Source organism: Homalodisca vitripennis, chromosome 5, assembly GCF_021130785.1.
Source record: "Homalodisca vitripennis isolate AUS2020 chromosome 5, UT_GWSS_2.1, whole genome shotgun sequence".
Lineage (NCBI taxonomy): Eukaryota > Metazoa > Arthropoda > Insecta > Hemiptera > Cicadellidae > Homalodisca > Homalodisca vitripennis.
This window is the reverse complement of record NC_060211.1, coordinates 51,924,706-51,945,385: the sequence shown is the minus strand read 5'-3', so window position 1 is coordinate 51,945,385 and position 20,680 is coordinate 51,924,706. Positions and strand designations below refer to the sequence as shown.

General features: G+C 37.5%; 1 protein-coding gene across 7 annotated transcripts in view; it reads right to left on the bottom strand.

Moving 5' to 3' along the window:
* LOC124362179 (SH3 and multiple ankyrin repeat domains protein 3) overlaps positions 1-20,680 on the bottom strand; it is a 328,512-nt gene that overhangs the window by 65,978 nt on the left and 241,854 nt on the right. For 4 of the 7 annotated variants that reach the window (XM_046816435.1, XM_046816437.1, XM_046816440.1 and 1 more), the window contains exon 3: positions 9,428-9,445. The exons of the other annotated variants lie outside the window; for them this stretch is intronic. In XM_046816435.1, coding sequence (XP_046672391.1) covers positions 9,428-9,445 — 18 coding nt within the window. The remainder of the gene's footprint in view (positions 1-9,427; positions 9,446-20,680) is intronic. 7 annotated transcript variants of the gene reach the window in all.

Below are 20,680 nucleotides of genomic sequence, written 5' to 3'. Positions count from 1 at the left end.
GTCCGATAAAATAACGGGCGATATTTTATCGTTTGGGTGCCGCTTGCACACACATCGATTTTTTTACCGTTCAGAAAGTTATTCGAGTATATGGTGTGCTGTAGTGAGTGTTGTATTGCTTCTCTCTAATGAATAAAAAACGTGTTGTGGCTATGTGGTTCCTATACCACCGTATAAAGCGTCGTAGGATTAAGTGGAAGTGCTGGAGATACATCCGATTAATAAAGCGAGGGAACAGGTGGGAACCTTTCACACCGTTTTTGAAGAACTTCGACGTGATGGAAATAAGTGTTTTAATTTCTTTAGAATGTCTACGGTTTCGTTTGATGAACTTCACGAGAAGTTAAAAGATGTCATCAAACATGAAAACACTAAAATGATGAATTGTATTCCCACACAGGAAAGGCTTGCTATTACGTTAAGGTAAGTAACAAATTATTAAAAATTCTAACACGTTTTAGAGCTAAACTTTAATTAATAATGATAATACAAATGTTTGTTTAAATTTATTCATTTGAAAAGAGAAAGGCTTTCGACATGAAACAATCTTGTTTTATGTGATGCGTCAAACTCAATTAATTTAAAATCTGGTATTAAAAAAAACTTTGGTTATGAGCTACAAGCTCTTTATACTGTACTTCAAGGGCTGAAGTTCCATCGATATTACAATATAACACTTCAGAGTTAATTTAATTCATGTGTACAATTTATAAATTAACTTGATTAGTCCTAAAGATGTGCACTGCACAGGGAGAAGGCGCAGTGAGAAGTGAGGAGTGAGGACGGACGGTAAAATATCGATATGTCTGGAAGCGCACGAATGGACACGTACGCCACTGTAAGGACGGCAACGGCACGGTGCCGTTGGTCTGCAGTGGCAGTGGACGGCTGCTACACGGCATTTTATCGTTGCCGTTCAGAGATCTTCTAGTCTGAATGTTCCCGTTTACTGCTATGCGCCACTATTGGAATTTGGACGGTCGATAAAATATCGGACGTCCAAATTCGATGTGTGTGAAAGAGGCCTAAGCAGCAGCCACGATCGACGTTGGTTGATCCGGTTACTTTGCGATAACCGTTGTACCCGCTAGCCGCTACACTACGCCATTGGTACGGATTAAAAAAAGACATATTTCCAGTTGTGCGGTATAATATTCCACTTAATAGTTATGAGGTTTTAATCTAAATTATACTGGGGGAAAATCTTGTTTCCTATATGCGTTCTTCACTCAGATACGAGATCTATAAATCTCGTAAATCACTGAAATAATTCTGTGTGCGTCACGAGATCTCTGGGTCTCATTATATGTACAACAAAAAAATATTCTTATCTTATGTGTAATTTCTGTTTTATTTGTCCCACGGGTTTTCACCGTGTAGTTTCTTCAATATAAAATAAGTTCCTAAGAAATTTAATCAAGATTCAAATCAAAATAGTATTAATTAAAATTAACACTACATTTGTCATTTACATTATTTTTCAGTATCGTTGAAAATAAATTAGTTCTTTTATTTTATATTCCTGACACTAAAGAAAGCCACAACTAAAATTTAAAATGTTGTAATTCCAAGTGAATTAAAACATTTAGTTTTATGCAAAAGCTGGAAAAGATTCAGCGGAAAAATAAGGTTTGGCCAACAAATAGGCCTACGTAACTATAAGAACACATTTATATACCCAGACATTTTGTAAGCGTTTGTTGGTTATTAACTTTACTTGTGTGCGATACGAGATATCGAGACTTCGGAATCTTACATCATGTCCCAATCGTGACCAGGACTAATCGAAATCAGCAAACAAATAAGAGTTCTGAAAACAAACAAGACGCACTGAAAAATCATCTGTGCAACAAGACCCTAGGATTTGGTAACTCGCCAGAAAGGTTTTAGTCGGAACTGTCACATTCTTGAACTCGTTAATTTTCAAAATATATTCCAAAAACGCCATTTAGGGTTTAAAATTCCATCTGAAAAGAGGAAAGTACCGTAAGTAAGATAAAATTATCGAAATTTACCAGTGGATATAACATTATTACTAACCAATAATTTACATTAAAAAATCAACAAAATTTCAATTACAGTTTTTAAGGAGGCAATCATCTCGGATTAACGGATTAAATAACATTTGATTCATTGTACATATTACAACATCAGCTAGAGAATGATAAAAACTGCCAGGAAGGACCCTCCCTCATATTACGTTTGCTGAAGTCTTTCTACTACCATCACCCTGGGAAGTAAACTAGGGTTATCGATCAAGTTACCCCCCCCCCCCTCTTTAGCTCAACATTTGCGGGTTAGTGATGTGCCCTTCTTAGACATTCATGGGGTTGTTAAAATTTAAATAACAATGTGTTATGTGTCGTACCCACTGTAGGTTGTACTGGCAGGTATAAACCTGTTAATAATTTAAAAGTTACAGCCAGAAGACGACTGATGTGGTTACAAATAATCTATGTACCCAGCATTCTATATTTAAATCTCCAAATTGTGTTTGGAAAAGAATCTATTTTTTAATTTAAAAATTTTAATATTTTAGATCCCTTAACATCAGCGAAAGAGCATTGGGAGAAGTTTGCATGTGTTTTATCGTATTATAAAGATCGGCTGAAGTACGTTTTTTGAATGGCGCCAAACCATGTGTCGTATTGGCCAATCAGCTGATCAGTTTGTGAGGTTATGTTTGTAAGGCGACACTCTGACCTTGAATAGACACCGTGTGACCGCGACCACAAACTCGCGAGGACCCGGCGCCGTGGTTTTGCGTCACTGCGGATGGCATGTATTTAGCGACACAGGAAAACAAATATTATATTAAAACAGTATTAACTAATCAGCGACCATTACTCTACTAAAAAGTGGTCATACAGGGTTTCCCCATTCCTCAATTCTACTCTAACTGTAGCAGACTTGCAGAGCATTCAATATTTTTGCAAATTAAGCGATACATAAAGAAGAACCACATTTATTTTGAGGTACGAGATGTCACGTCTGAATGTTGATTCCCACGAATTTATTTGAAACTATTGTGACACAAGCTAACATGAAATCAATGGGAAATAATTTCCCTGATACACAAATTATTTGAGACGTTTTATTACACCGTATTTTATTTGTAATATTTTTAAAAATGTCACGATAAATATTAAATACACAATTTGTAGCTGTTATATATGTATGTGTTACAACTCAATACACGGTTTTGGAAATTATAGAATTTATCAAAAAACAGGAATCTAACCTTCCTACCCTAGCTATGTTATACACGTGACGTGTTATACACGCGTTATAACACGTATAAAACTTCATTCTCTGTGTTGATTACTAACGAGATAAGACTTTTAAAGCCTCTGCTATTTGCCAAGCCAGTATACATTTGTAGTTGCACGTGCCCACACGTTACCCCATTTAGATACGCCCCTGGCAATAAAGAAGGGCCAGAAGCCACCAAAATGTGAAACCCGAGCCGGTCATCCGGTGTGGCGCCCACACGAAGTTGTCAGCTGTCTGCCACCCCCTCCCTCCCACCCACCCGGTAGCAAACAACAATAGGGATTAGCTTGTACAGTAGAGAAATCGATTACACTTTATGATCCTTCCAAGTCGAGAACTGTACATTACATGACTGCATTTTATATTTCCCACACTAATGTAAAGAACACTGCAGCAGACGACATTGGACTCTTATTCATTTCGACATTTTTCGTCATATCCATGAATGTATTTGAAAGTGAGTATGAATGGTGAATGATTACAGCGAGTGAGTGAACTGTAGTCAATAAGAATCATCGTAACAACAATGATCACTGGCAACCAAGAGTACAAAAGTCCGAACCACGGAAATTCCGGTCTTAACCTATAAACACCTACTGGTGAACGTACATTTGAAACCAAGATATGACGGTTTAAACCTTAAACACGAGACCACAAATTCCACCTTTCACAACTTTCAGGCATCAAAGTTTGCAATCGTTGTATTGCTCGATCTATGGCCACTCCGCCGAATAGGATCTTTCAAAATCAAGTTCAATCTTCTCAATTACGGTCAACAGCAACCACAACAATCATCAGAGAATACGCAACTTTCAGGCATCAAAGTTTGCAATCGTTGTATTGCTCGATCTATGGCCACTCCGCCGAATAGGATCTTTCAAAATCAAGTTCAATCTTCTCAATTACGGTCAACAGCAACCACAACAATCATCAGAGAATACGCAACTTTCAGGCATCAAAGTTTGCAATCGTTGTATTGCTCGATCTATGGCCACTCCGCCGAATAGGATCTTTCAAAATCAAGTTCAATCTTCTCAATTACGGTCAACAGCAACCACAACAATCATCAGAGAATACGCAACTTTCAGGCATCAAAGTTTGCAATCGTTGTATTGCTCGATCTATGGCCACTCCGCCGAATAGGATCTTTTAAAATCAAGTTCAATCTTCTCAATTACGGTCAACAGCAACCACAACAATCATCAGAGAATACGCATCACATACGTTTTGATGGCCAGAATCCACAAATAAATACCTAAGATACCAAATTCTGTATTTTTGTTTGTTAGTTTTGCAGCACGACATAATGAACGGTAGGCTAAATAATAAATCTTGCAAGTCGTTATTTTAATTTACCTTAGGCTATACTGACGTCTTTCTCATATTTCCCCCCAGCTTATCCTAACTGTAGTTTAAGTCCTAAACCTGTACTATTACTGTTTTCTTTAAATGTTTGATCCGGTTTAGCCAAATTTTGTCAGTTTCTTTCAAAGCACTTCTTTCAGTTTTAAAATTAAATTGAACTTGAATTGGACAATGTGAAGAATTTATTTTGAAGCCGTCCTATTGTTTCTTCGTTTAGCCATCCCAGAGCCTTCACGAGAAGAAAAAGGAATGTTATGAAGAGCTCGCTGTTCTAACTGCAGTTAACTTCTCCCGCATGGCCTAGAAGTTGCAGAAAACGGCAGTACAAGCAGCTAGACCGTAAGTCATCTGGAACGTGTCCATTGCCAACAACTCTTCCGTCATCTCAGAGGCGTCATGAATGGGTAAACCTCCGACAGACTGGTGACGTGGGAGAAATGTCAGGAAGATGTAGGCCATGATATACAGCTCAGCGATCATAATGTGACTGATAGTACGTGCGACCTCTATATGTGACAATCGTAAACACATTCGAGCCTAACGGTCAGCATTCACAGCTTCCCTGCGCTGCTGCGGATTTCCTGGCGTTTGGGCACATTAGAGATTGAGACATATTACATATGTAATACACGTTATTATCGAAATTTATCTCTACCATACTCGGAGGGGATGTGGATTCCTTCTTAAATTTAATGTTCCTACAGTGGCAGACAAACTTTTGTTTTATTTTCAAGAGGTTTTACGCAAAAGGCATTTTAATTTATAAAGAATTTTATAAAGGAAAACTGTCTAAAGCCTTCTGCAATTTTTTGACTTCTACGAGAACCAGTGACCTCTGGGTAAGATAGCTTTAGCCTTGCATCTACGCTATGCAGAAATTGATTTAAAATGTCTACTTTTACATTAATAACATTTAATAGACGTAATTCTAATACTGTTATTCCGGCTTGCATATGAAATATCCAATCAAAGAAAATAATCTGTTTTAGTATTCTGCACACAATTGAGTTTTTTAAGGTTGGGATTTTCTCGACGACGCTATCAAGACAAAAGTGTGCCTTAGCATTTCGCTGTGAAAGAAAGCAATTCAACTTGGATTGTAAAGCCATTAAAGTTTTAACGAGAGCTGGTAAAAATCCAATTCTCTGCCGATTTGTGTGGCTGCGACGACGTCACGTCTGAATATACTGTTGTTACACTCCCTGTCAGTGCTTCTAATCACATCTGAAATGTGAATTCATTACTTTATATTTTCATTCACGAGTTCAACTTAAAATCAGAAATAAATACGTGGAATTTCAAACTTACTTTCTTACAGTAGAACGAAGCATTATGTATCTAAAATTACGACATTTCTGTAATTATTTCGCATTTTAAAATATTGTTTAAACCACCACGATGACAACACACATTGATACTAATTTAGAAATAAAAAATCGCATGACATATTATATTTCTATACACTGTAATGAATGGCATTCCATTAACCAGTGCCGCAGGTAAGATAACCTGTCGTAATGCACTGCCTATAAATGTGTGACTTAAACGAAAATGGGGTTTCTAGTCTGCCAACAGGTTTCCCCACGTGGAATGGATTATAAATAATCAATCAATCAGAAAATCAACAATTGCACAAAAGTTTTGTGTTATATCCCGCTTCAAATTCCTAAATTATTTTTAGTTTTTTTAACAAGTTTTTAATACATAAAAAACAAGCTAAAAAAAAGACAGATTTACAAATATTAATCTACTAGCAGTAACCCACGGCTTCGAACGCGATAAGGGTTTGCACGTGTATGAACACTTCCGGTTCGAGTTAATCATATTTCCGTCGCCAAAGTTGAGTTTGCCTTGTTGCCTCGATAAAGACATTGAACATGCACAAACAGGTCTGAGAAGCCTACTTCTGTCAAAAGACAACGAAGATGCATCTCGCAACAGTCTTTAAATTTATAGTTAATGTTCGATAGTAACTTTGACTTTGTTATCTGCATTACAGTACTGACCAGGCACTGTATACTTAATATTCGCTAAAATGTAAAATTAAATGTATATTTCTACAACTTTCTTAAATTTTCTTATCTGGATATTTTCTTACTCTGTGCATAACAGTGGTTGCAGAAAAGGTTGAAATAAGAAGATTTTTTTCTCTTATAAGCCTCAGCTACAGCTACGTAGGCTTCGATGAACACTGGTTTATTTTCAAAGTATACACACCTTTTTTCGTGTCTATACATTATTGGCCCTCCCCGGGATTTGAACCCGTGATCTCTCAGTTAGAGAGCCGAGACTATAACCATTAGTCTACGGAGGAGGACTAAGAAGTGTTGTTACTATCAAGCTTATACATGTAAACAAATTGAAAATATTGATTAAATTAATTAAACATAATATGATTGTGCTGCCATACAAATGTTTACACAGAGCACTTGATTAATAATGAAACAATCTCTTTAATGTTTTATAAAAACCTTTGTGTTTTTATATTTACCTGAATTTTCCGTAAATATTTCCCGTAAATATCTGAACTTTTACAATATTTTATATTGCTAACTGATATTTGGGGCGGAGAAGAATCCAACAAATCAGGGACCAATATAATCGGTACAGCCATTCTTGAGGTATAAATGGTGTAACTAACCCGACTTTGTTTTATCTATGTAGATTACTAACGAGGATACCTATAAATATATAAGTTTATACTGTTTATCTTCTCAAGGACATGGCATTGTGTTCTGTTTGTGACCGTTACTTTGTTTTATGTATATATACCGTGGCATATCGAAGGATCTGGCAGAACTAAAGAAAGAGTTGTCGCACATGCGGAAGGACTGGCCTTTGACTCTAAAAATCAACACAGTTCTTCCTTGGACCTAGAGAAACTTATTACCATGCTTCAAGTGTCTAGAAAGGATTATCTTACAAACGGACAGACGGATGAACAACGACATGACCCCTGCAGGGTCCTAAATAAATTGCTTATGTTGTCATTGCAGCACTAAACAAATACACTGGTTTTGGCATTCCAAAATTACGCCATCAAAGTGATTGTTACAGTCATGTAGGTCCCATGTTGCTCCCTCAAATACCTATCATGACTACGCCCCTGCCAGTGACAATGGCCAGATTGTAGTCTGCAGGCACGCCAGCGTCTGTCGCGTGTGTAGTCAGGTGTGCGGATCGACACGCACACACGTTATCACTCTGTTATCTCCAGATTTACCTCCCCCTCCCCTTTTGCGTGTTCACACGCCTCGTTACAACCAATTAATTACGTAAGGTTGCGTTTAATTGGTCAATTACCAGAGTGATGTCGGCCACATTCCGCCACCTGGCGACCGGTTGATGTACTTACAGCATTATAGTAAGCTACGTACCGTACTGAAACCTAATGAACGTTTGTTCAACGTAGTTTTAAACAGCACACAAACGGCCAATACAGAATTGATATTATCCATCCAGTAAAGTGGTTAAATATGATCTTTAATATGTTTAACCATCTGCCTCTTGGCTTTTAGTCAATGACATTAACGTGTTATACTACAAAAATATCTTCATGATTTTGGATATTTTGTGTCCGATTTTATGGGTTAAGAACCGACCGTAATGAACCGACCTTGAGTTTTTGCCTATAAGAACAAGGTTAAACTTTATACAGGTTTACGTCCTTATTTTTGATCACAGTGTGGTTGGAAATGGAAAAATATAATTAATAAGCATTCAAACGCGTTTTAGTTTTTTAAATGATTTAAACGACAAAGTAAAAACCGTTTGAGAATTTGTTTCAGAATAAACTACAACAAATATCAGAAAAAAACGTTGGGGAATAGTTATATCTTTTAAGTGGGGCAACTCCTATTATCCTTTAACTAAAAATAAGGTTGTAAAAGCGCATGAGGTTAAACATTGTTTTTACGGGACTACAACCAAGATGGCCGCCAGTGCAGTCGGCTGTTAAAAGAATACCAAACGCGTTACCAATTATAATTTGAACACATCGGCATGGGATTCCTATTTGAATTCCATAAGAGCCAACTATAGTGGCGGCCATCTTGTTTTTAGCTCCATAAGAACAATTTAAAAATAATTTGACTCCCTTATTTCTTGTTACAGAAATGTGGGAGCTGTCGCATTTTAAAGATTTAACAATTACGCATCCAAAGCTTGTTAGCATTTTTTCAAAAGTTTTTAAGAATATTCAGGAAAATCTCAACTATATTGTACTTCATCGTTTGAATATTAAAAAATGCACAATTTACTGTAATTATTGGGAAACTAAAAATGAGTTTGGAAAAGAACTTAACATACCTTTAAAATAAGACATCTACCATGATTCTACGATTGAAAAAGGGCAGAAAGACGGTTGAACATAATGTTTAAGTCTTAAATTCAAGGTCATATTTTTTGAGCCGACTCTTAATAAATAGTGCATATTAACATGTAGTTAAATAGGATAGGAAAAGAACGTTAGTTTGAGGTTTCAAAGTGTCAGACTGCTGCATTTTTGACATCTATTACAGCACAGTGAAGTATGAAATAGTCTACAGTTTTTTCCACATTCTATTATTAAAAAGTGCATTTAAAAAGGTGAGTATCGGGTACACAAAACTAGAGACTAAGGAGGTAAGGACAAATATGAAAGTGGTTACAAGCCGAGACAAGACATTGTTGAAAGAAAGGATGTGTAAAAGCAGAAAGGATGAGTAAAAGCAGAAAGAATGAGTTAAAGCGATGTTGACACTACAGTGAACATGCACGTGCAGGCAAGCTTAGAGAAGAAGGTACATACCCTATACCAGGAAGCCACCTGCGTACAAAATAGAGTTAGTATAAACCCACCACACAGAGGGCGTCTTGTGCATGTGTTTGTGTATTCCGTCAGAACCGAGAAGTAGGTGCGTATCGGTAAGTACTTAAATAAAGCAGTGTTTGTTCTCAGCATATATTTTATATACATTATCCGGGTTAAAATACTGACAGAAATATCAAATGATTTTCAATTTTAGCATATAATTGTTAAAGAAACAATAATGTAAATCGAATTACAATAGAAGAGTTTTGTAAAACTCTAAAAGATTTTGTTTAAATTTTACGATTTGTTTCCTTAAAAATATTAAAAACCACATAATCTGCTTAAAATAAAACATTTCTACGTTCACCATAAACAAATGAGTAATAATTTTAAATTGTTAATAAGTAGCATACAAAACCAAAGTGTTATTGCAATTGACTGAGACGCCCTCTGGAAATACCTGTGCACTTATAATACTCTAGGCTATGTACAACTATGCTAGGTTAGTCAGCGCCAATCCGAAAAAAAAATAATTATTTATGTACACGATGCTTAAACTAGAAACACTACAATTTTTTGTTTTTGTAAATATAATTAAAGCATTTATAAGCCATTCGTTTGTATGAATAAAACAAAACTCTAATATTTCACTACTCATAATCAAAGTGTAACTCTCATTAAACTAAACTATGTTTAAATGTAGTTGTCATAGTTGTTTTGTAAAATTTACTATATCTATGTGGTTCCAACATAATGACCAAAGCGGTTTGCAAAGACCAAACATGTGACAATAAACATACATTTAATACTAGCTAGCCATTAAACTGTTAAACACATAAACTTAAGTGTATGCGAAAGTGGAGTGAAGAAACGAACCAAAGACTATCAGCAACACACACATATAAAATTACAGTAACATTAAGTAGTTATTTTACACGCAGTTTACTATAAACTAAACACAGTAAATATTTTTGCGTAGTGCACTAGTTGCGTGAAACAGGAAGCAATTAATGTTATTTTTAAAATTCTATGCTAACATGACGAAATGGTGTAAACAACAGGTACTCAATGGATTCTACGGAAGATTTCAAGAGATACACGTGTATTTTGATTTGGCGGTATAAATAATTTTCCAAGCCAATTTCTTACCATCCAAATACGGGAAGAATTACTTTTAATGTCTACGAAAATTCTCAATTGCTCGACCATTCGGTTATGTTTCCAATCTACATCAGGATAACGTTTTCCGTATTTGAATGACAAATCGGTTCGATGATTCCGACTATATTCCCGATACTAAACTAAACGTTACGTATATTTCACTAAAAATATATATTTAAGTAATTTTAGAAGTTTACGGGAACGGCTCCTCCCCCTCCCCACAAATCAGAGGGAATTCTTTTCCAGTGCCTTGATATTTCGTGCTCTCTTCCTGATTCGGAAATCCACGCGTTGTATGCCAATCTGTTGTGAAACAAAATGAGCATTCGGTTATACAATCGATAATTTGATTAGGTTTTTTAATTGTTCCTCGGCTACCAGTACGTGTTTCTTTTTAGCTAAAGGAATAATATTATAATCATCGGAAGTTTGAATATCACCCGTACGTTCAGTAATAAAGAACAAAGAGTGGACGGAATCGCAATAAACTTTATTCCTCATCAGGAAGCGCCCACTTGATCTGCTATCTTGTGGTTTCAAAACGAGAACGATGTTTGGGTATATATACGAGTAAGTGCCTTGAGACCACTTTCCCATATTTGGACGACGAATAAGTGGGCGATACTCATGTAAAGTTGTCATCGAAAAAACGTGCACAATGTTAAAAAAAATTTATATACTTGTACCGAAACTACGTAATATACTTGCAGTAACCTATAATAACTCTTCGTAGAAATAGGCGAACGATAGCAACAACTTGAAAAGATAGATAAACCTTAACCAAGAAAAATGTATATACGTTTCACGTTCTACGACTTTTCTATCCAGAGTTATTACACAGACAAAACGACGCGATTTAAAAACCAACTGTAATAAAATGACCTTGAGTGTTTCCCCATGACAACAATGTTTAAACCCCATTCAGTTTTTATACCCTTATTCTTATTTGTAAATTCATGGAAGATATTCAATGTTAAAGATATAAAATAATAAAATAACCGTTTATTGTTTTTGGCGAAGTGTATAATTCTTATATATATATATATATATATATATATATATATATATATATATATATATATATATATATACATTAAACTGTATATATATATATTTACATTAAACTGTATATATATATATATATATATATATATATATATTTATACAGTTTAATGTAAATAAAAGTCGTTTGACAGGACGGTATTTGGTCTTCCGATCATATGTTAGTTTGCTTATTTAAAACGCATATGTGACAGATACGGCCAAATACAAAATAATTGCATCGGAAAAAGTAAGCGCTCTGTAGTGTAATGGTAGCACATTCACCCGGCAAGTGAGAGATCCGGGTTCGTCTCCCGGCGGAGCAAGTACTTTTTGTGATTCAATGTTTATTGAAATTAAAAATAAGGCTATTGCCATTTATACAGTTTAATGTATATATATATATATATAATATATATATATATATATATATATATATATATTCATCGTTTACACACACACACACACACACACACACACGCGCGCGCGCGCGCGCGCGCGATAAAATAAACCAAAGGTTGAGATTCTTTCTAAAATAACCTATTACATATCAAAGACGCTAAAAACGTGTTAATGATATATATATATATATATATATATATATATATATATATATATATATATATATTTTTAATAGACTCCCATGATTCTAAAATTAAGGGCGTAAAACTACATGAGGTTATGATTCTTATGAAGAAACACTCAAGGTCATTTACTGCAGCCGGCCCTTGGTAGGGCACTGCACTGTAGGGTTACACACGATAGACTGATGGGTTGCGTTGTCGGAATCGGAAATGTTATCAAATGAGGAGAAAGGTTATTCAACCGTAGCCAGCAACAAACTGCTAACTGACGGACGGCCGGGTAATTATTGTTGTGTGGTGGTGGCAATCCTGGCAGTCCACCTGCCAAATTGCAGCAATAATCTAACAGCTGATTACAAACCGCGCCTCGGGCTTTCGTAAACATTTCCGCGACCTCGGCGGCTCGCATGACTCACACTCGGTGATTACTTTTACGTTTGTTTTTGTGCTCAACTGATCCTTGTGGTGAACTTTTGTCCAACAACCGAAGTAAAGCTAGAGTTGTTTCCAAACAATAATTAAGGTGGTAAAATTAGTAACCTTGATAAACTTCCTGAATTCGTAAAATTTTTGATCATCCCAATTGAAATTAAAGGCATTTAAAGTGGAAATAAAATGGTTGAAGATAAAAGTTGTAAAATTTGTACAGTATATACACGAGTTTATAACTTTCGGGAGAAACATGTTTTATTTATTTATATTTATTTAGCAAATACATTTGTGTCATTACATACAGTTTAATAAAATGAAAACTCAGCACATTTAAGTCTTCAACTTTTTAACAATATTAAAAATACTCATAACTGAAATAACGTATTTCCTTTTCCTAATTGGTTACTAGTTTAACAGTATCAAATAATTATGTTTTAATGAGGTCAATACCTACTTCCATTTTTAACATTTCTGACCCTTTGAATTTGAATGATTGATTTACGCATGATCGTATCGAAGGAAGATCTTTAGATCTTTGTATTTGTTAGTGAGGGTTTCACGTAGGAAACTGTATATTGCGAAGAACCAACCGTACTCATTCAGGTATGTACTCGCCTGCCACCTTGATAGCATTTTCTTTTTTAAATCTATTATGGTGTAATGTATTTAGATACAGTTTTCTGAAGCTAAATAAATCTTTTCACTAGTTTGAAGCGACAAATTTATAATTTTATGTAGACCTAATAGAAACTTCTTAATACATCGTATACGCCAGTTACACGAACAATTAGTAACATTTATAAATGATCCAAAAAGTCATTTTTATTATTAAACTACGAATTATGAGGTAAATCTCATTGGCTTTGTATTTTATTTTGTACAATGAAAAATAAATTTTATATATACATATATATATATATATATATATATATATATATATATATATATATAATTATATTACTAAAAACTACTATTATCAAATCTTTTGTGTGCACGTTTTGCACAAAACAAAGTAGTGATCCATATCTTTAGTATTGTTTCATATATGCTTATAAGCATAGATGGTTTAAAACTATCCAGAAATTTGGAGACAAAATACGGCTACCTCATATTTATGTTGTTTCAAAATTATGCATAGGTAAAAGTCAAATTTAGTACATTCTGATACAAAATATAACATCGTTTATATTACACCTTATAGGAAGTTTTATTAAATTACCAAAAACCTTGCACAAGTTTCTAAAACTGCTTGACACAAAGGAAAAAATTACCTCAACTTCTAAGGTTAAGAAAATAAATGTACAAGCAATTCATAAGGTAATATTCAATTGTTATTTTAATAAAAATTCCATACGAGTGTTCATTATCAAAACATGGTATTCCAGATTCGTGAACTGAAAAGAACGGTCGGACGGGAGATGATAACATATTCGATCCCTCGTTATCATGCAGATGATGTGACAGTCCATCTTCCCATGTGAATTACATAAGAATCGACAGCGGGAGAGATTCAGCCATGGATGATCATTATCCAGTGCTTACTACATCTTCGCAAAATATTTTCTTTTTCTTACCACAACCAATTACAACTTTTAAGCGTTTTCTTAGTTTTCACTCCAGGTACTCAGACTATATAATACATTTGATTGTATAATTTACACAGGAGATAACTCATCCAATGCTATAAATTGAGGCATGGCAAAAGTGCGCGCTCGGACTGCCATCTGTGGAGTCAGAGGTCAATTAGCAAATATCTGAACGGTAAGAATTAGAGTTACGTGGCGCAGCCCTAACGACGGCCTGCCGAACTAACTGAAATATCCCCTGGACTTCAGCAATCCTCGCCCATATGAATGATTTACCTCCCGTATAATTTTACTACAATCATAAGGTTCCCCTTCGTATAATCATGGGTAACACTCAAGACTGCCCTAATTTTTATCAGACGTTAGTACCCAAACTTTCAGTTTAAACCCGTTTAAGTACTCAAGTTGTAAGTTTGGAGGTCATTATCATTAATCTTTGTAATTTTTTTATAAATGTGTATAGCCAAATATATTTTTAGTTCAATTTTAAGTTAGATTTGTGAGTTTAAATGTAAAATTAAGTATTTTTATTAATTCATACAGCTTTTGATACTCAGACTTTCTCAGTTTTTTGACTACAGTAATTCGAATTCGCTTAAAGAATTCACTGAATATTCGATCCTTTATTTAAAAAAAAACCTTTATTGGAAACAGTATTAAATATTATGATGGCGATTCTACATATAAAAAGTGACGATAAAGATTACGCAGTCTACTGTCACAGTTAGAAGGGCGCGCAAAGGCAAAAAGAGATGAGGGTTGACCCTTTAGGGGTACACACGACATTACTTACAGGGTGTTCAATTATTTAAGGTTAATTCTGTCCGGGGTTGTTACAGTCGGAGAGGAGGGTCTACTAGAGCACATCCTCCCTCCTTCTCTTTCTCTCCCTCCCACCACATCAACACTGTCGTCTAGTCTTCCCCGAGATACACTTGCCGCACATCCAATGAATGTTAGATACACCGCCTACAATACTTTCAAATCCCAATTAATATTAAATTTCACTCAGAAATTGCTCACGATTAATTCCGTCAAACAAATAAGAAACTGGAAGAAAGTGTTAACAAGAAAATGAACCAACTTGACATCTACACATTAATTAAAATAACAAATTAAACTATGTAAATTGCAAAGAGTAGAACACACAATTAGGTACTAGAAAAAGATTTAGTTGGGCAAAGTGATCAAAGTAGTACTGTTATTAGCTTTATTGGGAAGAGACAAAAGCATAGTTAATCATAAACGGATGAATTGTTAAAATTGACGACGAGGAAATCGGAGAAAGAGGTGACCGGGTGAGATTCAACTGTGGAAAATGCAAAGTGGGACACACGATAAAGTACCCGAAAAAAGTTTAGTTGGGCTAGGTGATCAAACAAGTACTGTAATTAGTTTTATTGGGAAGAGTCAAAAGAATAGTTACCCATAAACGGGTGTATTGTTAAAGTTAACGACGAGGAAATTGGAGAAAGAGGTGACCGGGAGAGAGGTTGGCTGCAGAGGCAGCACCAAGACCTAGATAGCGGCGATGTCTGGCAACAGACCCAGGGATATCGGTGACGTATACGGCCTCAAGTTTCTGGTGGAAGAGAATTTTGAGGTAAGCCTAGTCAGATCGTACAGTATATGTAGATAGTATTGGCACTAGTAGCAACGCGTTGGCTAGTCTGTCCATACAGACAAGCCACTCATCTGGTCTTGCCATTGAAAATTGTTAAAGGCATTAACTTCATAATTATATACTTCATGAAATAAAAAATAACAATTTACTCCACATACTTGAACATTCTGTATTTAAGAAGATTTGTTGAGCTCTGCGACTTTTACAATTTTTTGTTTCCAATTATAATTTATGCTTTAAAATTGGAAAGCATGTGAAACAACAAAAGAAGTAAACAAAATCTTGCCTCCTGATCCAACAAAGTAGTTTCATTACATGTGTTACTTTGCTAAAATATTATATTATCGTATTAGTTTGTTTACATATCGGGCTTCGTGTGATTTTCTCATTGCCATCATGGTTAAAACCCCATTAGACCAGTGTAAAAATGTCGGAATTTTATTTTTGCCTTAACATTGACATTTTGACAGCCAAAAAGTAAGAGTTCCTTCTTGGACCGACAGGAACCTAATTAATTATCAAGTCTCTGGGACGTTTCTATCGAGAGTTGATAAATAAATTAAATTAATTAATTAAATAAATTAAGTTATTGCTCGGACGGATAGCTACGGCACGATTTAAAGAAGGATCTGTGGGGCCCTTAGTCTAGGAACTGAGAGCCGGTTAGCACTGTATAAGTACACAACCTGGCTTCTCTTTTAATCGATAGATCAATTTTTTGAGATAGAAATCGATAGTTAGCGTCGCTAGTACTGGTGAAGATCGAATGGGAGGGTAGCCTATCAAAAGGATTAAAATATGAAACCATAATTATTCTCAAATTACATTTTTCCTAGCTAAATAGTTATGTCACCGTCAGTCAACGAGGTAAAGAGAACGTATGTTATCTCGTTGTCTGACGGCGACATTATATTTATTTAAATCTGACGGTTAGTTTTAAGTGTATGTAAATAGAAAAAATATGAGCTTTCGATAGCATCATATTTCGATCTTCACAAAAACTAGCGTCACTAACTACCGATTTCTATCTTACAACAAATTCATCTATCGATTCAAAAAAATCAGGTTGTGTACTTTGTAAATTGGACCTCAGCTCAGGTCAATGAACGGTCTGATACACAGATATAGTTTTATTTTGAACGATCTTTTGTTTTCATTTATAAAAGAGATTCCAATTTAAAACCTATTCCTAGCTTTTCAACAGTATCTATAAAAATGAGGGATAAATTAAATATTCTAGTTTAAAATTATGCATTAAAATCTAGAAACCTAACTCCTTTAAAATATATAGTAACAATCCTTTTAATCGTAACGTAATTCACGTTTTATAGCAATCAAAGAAAAGTAAGACGAAGAAAAAAAGTAAAAAAATCAGTTTTCTATTGGATGGATCTTCTCAGTGCCAGGTGTTGGAGCAGAGGTGAACCGAAGTAAACAACGGTATACAACTAACAACAGCAGGGCCACATTCCCAGTCCCAGGTGTTGGAACGGAGGTGAACTGAAAGTAAACAACAAGATACAGCCAACAGCAGCAGGGCCGCTCTGCCAGTCCCAGCTGTTGGAACGGAGGTGAAATGGAAGTAAAACAACAGAATGCAGCGAACAGCAGCAGGGCCACTCTACCATTCCCAGCTGTTGGAGTGGAGGTGAACTGGAAGTAAACTACAGGATACACCCAACCGTAAACAGGGCCGCTCTACCAGTCCCAGCTGTTGGAGTGGTGGTGAACTGGAAGTAAACAACAGGATACAGTCAACAGCAGCAGGGCCGCTCTACCAGTCCCAGCTGTTGGAGTGGTGGTGAACTGGAAGTAAACAACAGGATACAGTCAACAGCAGAAGGGCCGCTCTACCCGTCCCAGCTTTTGGAGTGGTGGTGAACTGGAAGTAAACAACAGGATACAGTCAACAGCAGCAGGGCCGCTGTACCAGTCCCAGCTGTTGGAGTGGTGGTGAACTGGAAGTAAACAACAGGATACAGTCAACAGCAGCAGGGCCGCTGTACCAGTCCCAGCTGTTGGAGTGGTGGTGAACTGGAAGTAAACAACAGGATACAGTCAACAGCAGCAGGGCCGCTCTACCAGTCCCAGCTGTTGGAGTGGGTGGTGAACTGGAAGTAAACAACAGGATACAGTCAACAGCAGCAGGGCCGCTGTACCAGTCCCAGCTGTTGGAGTGGTGGTGAACTGGAAGTAAACAACAGGATACAGTCAACAGCAGCAGGGCCGCTGTACCAGTCCCAGCTGTTGGAGTGGTGGTGAACTGGAAGTAAACAAAACAGGGTACAGTCAACAGCAGCAGGGCCGCTGTACCAGTCCCAGCTGTTGGAGTGGTGGTGGAAATGGAAGTAAACAACAGGATACAGTCAACAGCAGCAGGGCCGCTGTACCAGTCCCAGCTTTTGGAGTGGTGGTGAACTGGAAGTAAACAACAGGATACAGCCAACAGCAGCAGGGCCCGCTCTACCCGTCCCAGCTATTGGAGTGGTGGTGAACTGGAAGTAAACAACAGGATACAGTCAACAGCAGCAGGGCCGCTCTACCAGTCCCAGCTGTTGGAGTGGTGGTGAACTGGAAGTAAAACAACAGGATACAGTCAACAGCAGCAGGGCCGCTCTACCAGTCCCAGCTGTTGGAGTGGTGGTGAACTGGAAGTAAACAACAGGATACAGTCAACAGCAGCAGGGCCGCTCTACCAGTCCCAGCTGTTGGAGTGGTGGTGAACTGGAAGTAAACAACAGGATACAGTCAACAGCAGCAGGGCCGCTCTACCCGTCCCAGCTGTTGGAGTGGTGGTGAACTGGAAGTAAACAACAGGATACAGTCAACAGCAGCAGGGCCGCTCTACCAGTCCCAGCTGTTGGAGTGGTGGTGAACTGGAAGTAAACAACAGGATACAGGCAACAGCAGCAGGGCCGCTCTACCAGTCCCATCTGTTGGAGTGGGTGGTGAACTGGAAGTAAACAACAGGATACAGTCAACAGCAGCAGGGCCGCTCTACCCGTCCCAGCTGTTGGAGTGGTGGTGAACTGGAAGTAAACAACAGGATACAGTCAACAGCAGCAGGGCCGCTCTACCAGTCCCAGCTGTTGGAGCGGAGGTGAACTGGAAGTAAACAACAGGATACCAGCCAACAGCAGCAGGGCACGCTCTACCAGTCCCAGCTGTTGGAGTGGTGGTGAACTGGAAGTAAACAACAGGATACAGTCAACAGCAGCAGGGCCGCTCTACCCGTCCCAGCTTTTGGAGTGGTGGTGAACTGGAAGTAAACAACAGGATACAGTCAACAGCAGCAGGGCCGCTCTACCAGTCCCAGCTGTTTGGAGTGGTGGTGAACTGGAAGTAAACAACAGGATACAGTCAACAGCAGCAGGGCCGCTCTACCAGTCCCAGCTGTTGGAGTGGTGGTGAACTGGAAGTAAACAACAGGATACAGTCAACAGCAGCAGGGCCGCTCTACCAGTCCCAGCTGTTGGAGTGGTGGTGAACTGGAAGTAAACAACAGGATACAGCCAACAGCAGCAGGGGCCGCTCTACCAGTCCCAGCTGTTGGAAGCGGAGGTGAACTGGAAGTAAACAACAGGATACAGTCAACAGCAGCAGGGCCGCTCTACCAGTCCCAGCTGTTGGAGCGGAGGTGAACTGGAAGTAAACAACAGGATACAGCCAACAGCAGCAGGGGCCGCTCTACCAAGTCCCCAGCTGTTGGAGCGGAGGTGAACTGGAAGTAAACAACAGGATACAGCCAACAGCAGCAGGGCCGCTCTACCAGTCCCAGCTGTTGGAGCGGAGGTGAACTGGAAGTAAACAACAGGATACAGCCAACAGCAGCAGGGCCGCTCTACCAGTCCCAGCTGTTGGAGCGGAGGTGAACTGGAAGTAAAACAACAGGATACAGCCAACAGCAGCAGGGCCGCTCTAACCAGTCCCAGCTGTTGGAGCGGAGGTGAACTGGAAGTAAAACAACAGGATACAGCCAACAGCAGCAGGGCCGCTCTACCAGTCCCAGCTGTTGGAGCGGAGGTGAACTGGAAGTAAACAACAGGATACAGCCAACAGCAGCAGGGCCGCTCACCCAGTCCCAGGCAATAATAGGGAGGAATGAGAGATCGCCGGCAATCTGGAGCCATAAACCAATCCGCTATTAAACATTGTGCCGCCCCCTCCAACACAATACTCACCGCGCGACTACGACACGCCATCGCCAGGAAGCGCGAAATTACAGTACTCACTGCGATTTTCCGTAGATCCCGTTTGATTTGTGTTATTTGGTTGTAAAAAGTTAAACTCCACATCCTCCACACACACGCACACACACGAGTACTACATGGATAATGTGTAGTTTGATTTACATGTAAAGCTTTAACTGTTTCCTACTGTCTTAGAAAGTAACAAAATTAGCAACAACTTCCTGTGGAATTTCGATAGTTGCTTTCCAAACGAAAACAATGATACACATTCATACATCTCAAAATAATGTGCAACCAAAGAAAAGTTTAGTTATTTTATTGTAAAGACTATTTACATCGACTTTTTAAATCATGATTTACAGAAAAAGCTGAAAATTTAATTATATGGAGCAATTCACAGTCGAGGCTTGAGAATAATTTGTCAATTTAAATTTAACACATAAGATGGCACTATGAATGTCTAGGAAATCTTTAATCTTTGAATAAAAATAGCCTTTTTTAACTTATGTAACTATGAACAACTTTAATAACTCTTTTTAGAAAAATAATTTTCTGAAAATTCTATTAGTGTTAACTTATGGAACGTATTATCTTATTTCCATAGTTTAATTCAACAAATGTATTTAATTGGT